The sequence below is a fragment of the Apodemus sylvaticus genome, chromosome 2 (genome assembly GCF_947179515.1).
Source record: "Apodemus sylvaticus chromosome 2, mApoSyl1.1, whole genome shotgun sequence".
Lineage (NCBI taxonomy): Eukaryota > Metazoa > Chordata > Mammalia > Rodentia > Muridae > Apodemus > Apodemus sylvaticus.
Window position 1 is genome coordinate 96,172,437 of NC_067473.1, and position 5,383 is coordinate 96,177,819.

At 37.5% G+C, this 5,383-nt stretch overlaps 1 gene segment (V, D, J or C); it reads right to left on the reverse strand.

Annotated features, from left to right (window-relative positions):
• Positions 1-863: 863 nt before the first annotated feature.
• On the reverse strand, positions 864-1,872 carry LOC127678723 (Ig kappa chain V-II region 26-10-like). The segment is given in 2 exon segments: positions 864-1,363; positions 1,765-1,872. Coding segments are annotated over 2 exon segments (531 nt in total).
• Positions 1,873-5,383: the final 3,511 nt, after the last annotated feature.

A 5,383-nucleotide genomic window follows, 5' to 3' on the forward strand; every position in this document is an offset into this window, starting at 1 on the left:
GGGTAGTCTCTATATAGTAAGGGAATTTGGTTTGACTGTTTAAAATCTGGAGTCCAACTCCACAAAAATGGTCATCTGTGAATGGAAGTCCAAGGATTCAATAGTTGCTCAGTCCTACAAGGAAACAGGTGAAGAAGAGTGAATCTTCCTTCTTCCAATGTCCTTATGTAGGTTTCCAGCAGAAGTGGTGACCCAGATTAAAGGTGTGTATTACCATGTCTGGATCTGGGACTTGCTTTGTCCCAGATGATCTTGAACTCACAGATATCCTTTCCTTAGTTTCCTGGGATTTATATACGTCAAAATCTCCATGCCAAGATCCAGGTCAGAATCTTGTCTCTCATAGCCCTGGGATCTGGATCACAGGTGAGCCTTCCAATTCTGGATTGGATTTCATTTCAGATATAGTCAAGTTGACTTCATGGAATCACCATTACAGACATTCTCAGTAGGGATTTTCATATAGCAAATCAAATGCCATTGTAAATAATCCAAACCATGTTTGGTCTTATAATGAAAAGTTTTTGAATGACCCTATTATAGGGCTTACCTTGAGCTTTTTGGTTTCATCTAAGATCTAATCTCTGGCAAAGAACTAGTGACTCATTACAAAGATGGTCAAGAGCACATGCTTTAGGAAGTTATATGTCCTCTGAGGTAACATATAACTGATGTTTTCCTTAATAATCACAATGTCAAATTGATTTGTACTGAGCTATGTTTGCATCTATAGATTAGTGATGAGAAACCACAGATAAGAGTGTTGGACCAGAACTGGTTTTCACTCAGCTTAATCTTCATCATTGCTGGTTGCTGAAATGGCAGTTGTTGACTATTCCCTTGGGGAAGATACAATGCCATCATTATTGCATATGATGAGGTCAGAAATGCATAACTGTTAATGTGTGCTGAATGCTGTCAAGCTCAATTCTCACAGCTGTAACCAATAATCTGGAGTTGCTTTGCATCTGTTTCACAAAGATGAATAACTTATTTAGCAGCTGGGCCACTCTAAGCAAGGAGGTTTTTGTTGGGGTATAAATCACTGTGGGAGGAATCTTTGAACCTTGAAAGCAGTAATAAACTCCCAAATCCTCAGGCTCTATTCTGCTGATCTTGAGTGTGAAATCTGTCCCTGAACCACTGCCACTAAATCTGTCTGGGACCCCAGAAAATCGGGTGGAAACCTTGTAGATCAGGAGCTTCGGAGGCTGGCCTGGCTTCTGCAGGTACCAAGACAAATAGGTATTTCCATTACTATGCACAATTCCCTGACTAGACCTGCAAGAGATAGATGTTTGATCACCAGGGCTAACAGGCAGGAAGAGTGGAGTTTGGGTCATCACAACATCACCTCTGGAAGCTGAAATAATGAAAGAGAAGTACAGCGTTATGAACAAACTCATGGACATGCTATTATTTCTTTCTCTTTTTTGATATTTAGTTCAACAGACATTTATTTTCACATACAGTATTTTATACACTATAATTTATCTTGAATAAAATAGGTGAATTGCAAGTCCTAATTGGCTTCTAAACATAATTTATATCTTCCCAATCCATCTGTGTCACAATTTGTTTTTAAAACACATGTTCTCTTACATCTGGAACCTCCTTTTCATAGTTTTCAACCACATAGGCCTTATAATTGAGGATAAGACCTGTTTGTCTTTTCATAAATGGACAGAACACATGTGATTAGCAGTGCCACCCAAAGCTCAAACTCCCTACCCATTCTCCTTTCTTAATTCCCTCTGTTCTTACCAGGAACCCAGAGCAACAGAAGCACCAAGAGATGAACAGGAAACTTCATTTTAAGAATGCAGCCTGAGGAGACTGATCAGTAAGACAACTCCTGAGCTTTTATCTGAGACAAGCAAGGGTGGGCCCTCCCTAGGGAGCAGTATGCAAAGATCCAAGTCAGTGTTGCAGTATAAGTAAAGGGAAGAGTTACACAGGATTCTCATGACTGCAAAAATCTAGTAAAATACCATGCATATCTGGGGTGGTGATAGGAGAAAAATGTAATGTTTGATGGGAAAATCATGCCCAAACTGTCAATTTGAACAAAACAGACACTTAGTAAGTGCTATATTACAGAAACATGGGCAGACGGGGAGGGGAGAAGAAACATGAAGGCTTATCTATGTGACCATTCTCTAAGTGTTGATTAACTATGCTTTGGATCATCTGTCACCAATTTCATGGAAAAAATGTGTCATCTTCAAAGTGATAAATATAGACTTTAGGAGCTGCCATTGCTATGACTTGTTGAATTATTCTCTATGGGAGCACACAAATAAATACACTAGACAGCTATTTCTTTCTTTCTTTCTTTCTTTCTTTCTTTCTTTCTTTCTTTCTTTCTTTCTTTCTTTCTTTCTTTCTTTCTTTCTTTCTTTCTTTCTTTCTTTCTTTCTTTCTTTCTTTCAATTATATTCCAGTAGCAGCACTGCACTACTTCCAGAAGCCTTCAAATATTTCCTCTCTCCATCCCCCATTCCCCTTTGACTCTGATAATTAGAAGGTACCCTGCATTCCAACCTACTCTGGCACCCAACATTTCCTCTCACACTGAGGCTAGACAAGACATTTACAGGAATAGATAGCACTTACTTTATTTGTTGAGGGACCCACATGAAGACAAACCTATGTATCACCTTTATCATCTCTCTCCTTGGTTTTCCTTTTCTTTCTTTCTTTCTTTCTTTCTTTCTTTCTTTCTTTCTTTCTTTCTTTCTTTCTTTCTTTCTTTCTTTCTTTCTTTCTTTCTTTCTTCCTTCCTTCCTTCCTTCCTTCCTTCCTTCCTTTCTTTCTTTCCTTCTTTTTTTTTCTTTTTTCTTTCTTTGTTTTTCTTTCTCTCTCTCTATTTCTCTTTCTCTCTTTCTTTTCTTTCTTTCTTTCTTTCTTTCTTTCTTTCTTTCTTTCTTTCTTTCTTTCTTTCTTTCTTTCTTTCTTTCTTTCTTTCTTTCTTTCTTTCCTTTTTGGAAGTTTCAAAATGCCTTTATCAAATACCTTTTCATTGCATCACTGACCAGTTTCACCATGTGCCCTTGTGTATTCCTTTCTTCCTGTCACCTATCCTTCCTCCCTACAATCGCTTCCTAAATTGATTTTGTCTCTGTTTCTATTCTGGGGAACTCTGATTAAGATAGATGGATGCAAAAGTGACCCAGAGTTGTGTCAGCTGGATGATGTTTCTGAGTATCAGTTTCTAGACCAGTGGTCCTCAACCTTCCTAATGCTGTGATCCTTTAATAAAGTTCCTCATGATGTGGTGATCCAGCCCAACCATAAAATTATTGCTATTGTTATTTTAAATATGTAATTTTGCTACTGTTATGGTTGTTACATGATATTTTTTGGAGACAGAAGGTTGCTAAAGAGGTCACAGCCACCAGGCCAAGAAACAATGTTCTAGACTCTTTTCTTCAAGATCCTAATTTCCAATTTGGAACACACCTCTATCAAGAGATACTGGAAGATTTCCACTAAGCTTCAAACTGTGTTTCGATTTTGTCACAAGTCCCCTTTATCATTCACCAACAAAGACCTTAGTTTATACTGATGGGCATAACTGACTGGATATGTAGAGGCACCATGAGTGTTGCTATAGAGTAGAAACGAGGCAAAATATCCAGAAACCTAGAGTATTCACCAAAGTGATCCTTGATGCTTCCATGCATGGTCAAAATAGTCACAAGAGAAGAGTCACAAAGGTCTATGAAAAAAAGACAGCAAGTGCTCCCATCCCTCAGGGATAAGGTCTACCAAGAATGCAGCCTGAATTAACCTACATATTGGCTATATATGAGGAAACCTATAGGTATGGAAGGATAGATTTTGGGCATAGTTTGCTGCATCTGTGGTTGGCCAATGTATCTCATTACACTTGCAGCATGGTAGCTACCCACATCCTTGAAGAAGCCAAATTTACTGGAAGTTGGGAACAAACTTGAGTGTTGTGAAGGATGGGCTCCATTAGATATGTCTTGTGAGCCCCATCTGTCACTCTCAGTGTCATTGCTGACATCATCTGTTGTAATGAACATTCAAGCTATGGGAAGCAGTGCCATTTAAACCAATAAAGCCAAGAAATGCCCATATTTAAATAAATCCATTTCTATGAAACTGTGCTTGATCATTGGTTTGAGAACCACAAAAATGTCTTCCTACACTTGCCGTCTGGGACAGTAGTTCCATGATGCATTCTAGAAAGGTCTGTAGGAGTCCTGGCAAGATGAAGAGATACTTGACTTCAAAGGGATGAACTCAGTGCATTTTTTTGTTGAGTTCCTCTGTGCATTTTCTTTCTGCATGCCACTTTTTCTTCTAGGAATCACTTGGAAGTGAAGTACCTATATATGAGCCTTTCTTTAGGTGTTTGTGGTGGAATCTATGTTTAAAAAATTTCTTGTCTTCATTGGTTCTTTATATTGTTCTCTTTGTTTTTAATTAATCAATGTTAGCCTTAAGTTTGATTATTTTGTGCTGTCTTCTCCACTTGGCTTTGTTTGCTTCTTTTTGGTCTAGGGCTGTTCAGCTGTACTGTTAAGTTGCCCGAATGAGATCTCTCTCTGTTCTTTATGAAGGTACTTATAAACATTCTTCTTATCACTGCTTTTATTGTGTCCAATAAGTTTGTGCATGTTGTGCCATTATTTTCATTGAAGTCTAGACAGTGTTTAATTTCTGTCATAATTTCTTTGTTAACCCAGTGATCATTAGGTAGAGAGTTGTTTAGTTTCCATACGATTGTTAGTTTTTTATTTCTATTGTTTAAATCCAGCTTTGCTTAATCCTGATCTGAGTAGATAAAAGTGTTTATTTTAATCTTCTTTCTGACCAAGTATACTTTCTGACCACGTACACCAAGGATTACTTTCTAACCAAGTATATGGTCAGGTTTGGAGAAGTCCCATGGGAGCTGAGAAGAAGGTATATTCATTTGGATATACCCCATTCATAACAGTGAAATGTTATGTAGATATCTTTTAGGTACATTTGATTCATAACACTTACTGTTTAAAATATTTCTCTATATATTTTCTGTTTCAATGACCTGTCCATTGGTCAACATGGGGTGTTGAAGTCTCTCACCATTAAAGTCTGATATTCCACATGTGACTTAAATTTTAATATTTTTTTTTTACTAGTGTGGGTGTCCTTACATTAGGGGTATTAATGTTTATAGTTGAGATGCTATCTTGGTGGGGATTTTTTTGATGAGTGTGAAGTGTTCTTCCCCATCTATTTTGATTAGTTTTAGATGAGAGTATATTTCATTAAATATTAGAATAACTATTCAAGCTTGCTTCTGGATTCCATTTACTTAGACACCCTTTTTCCAGCATGTTACTCTAGGTAATGCCTATTTTTGTAG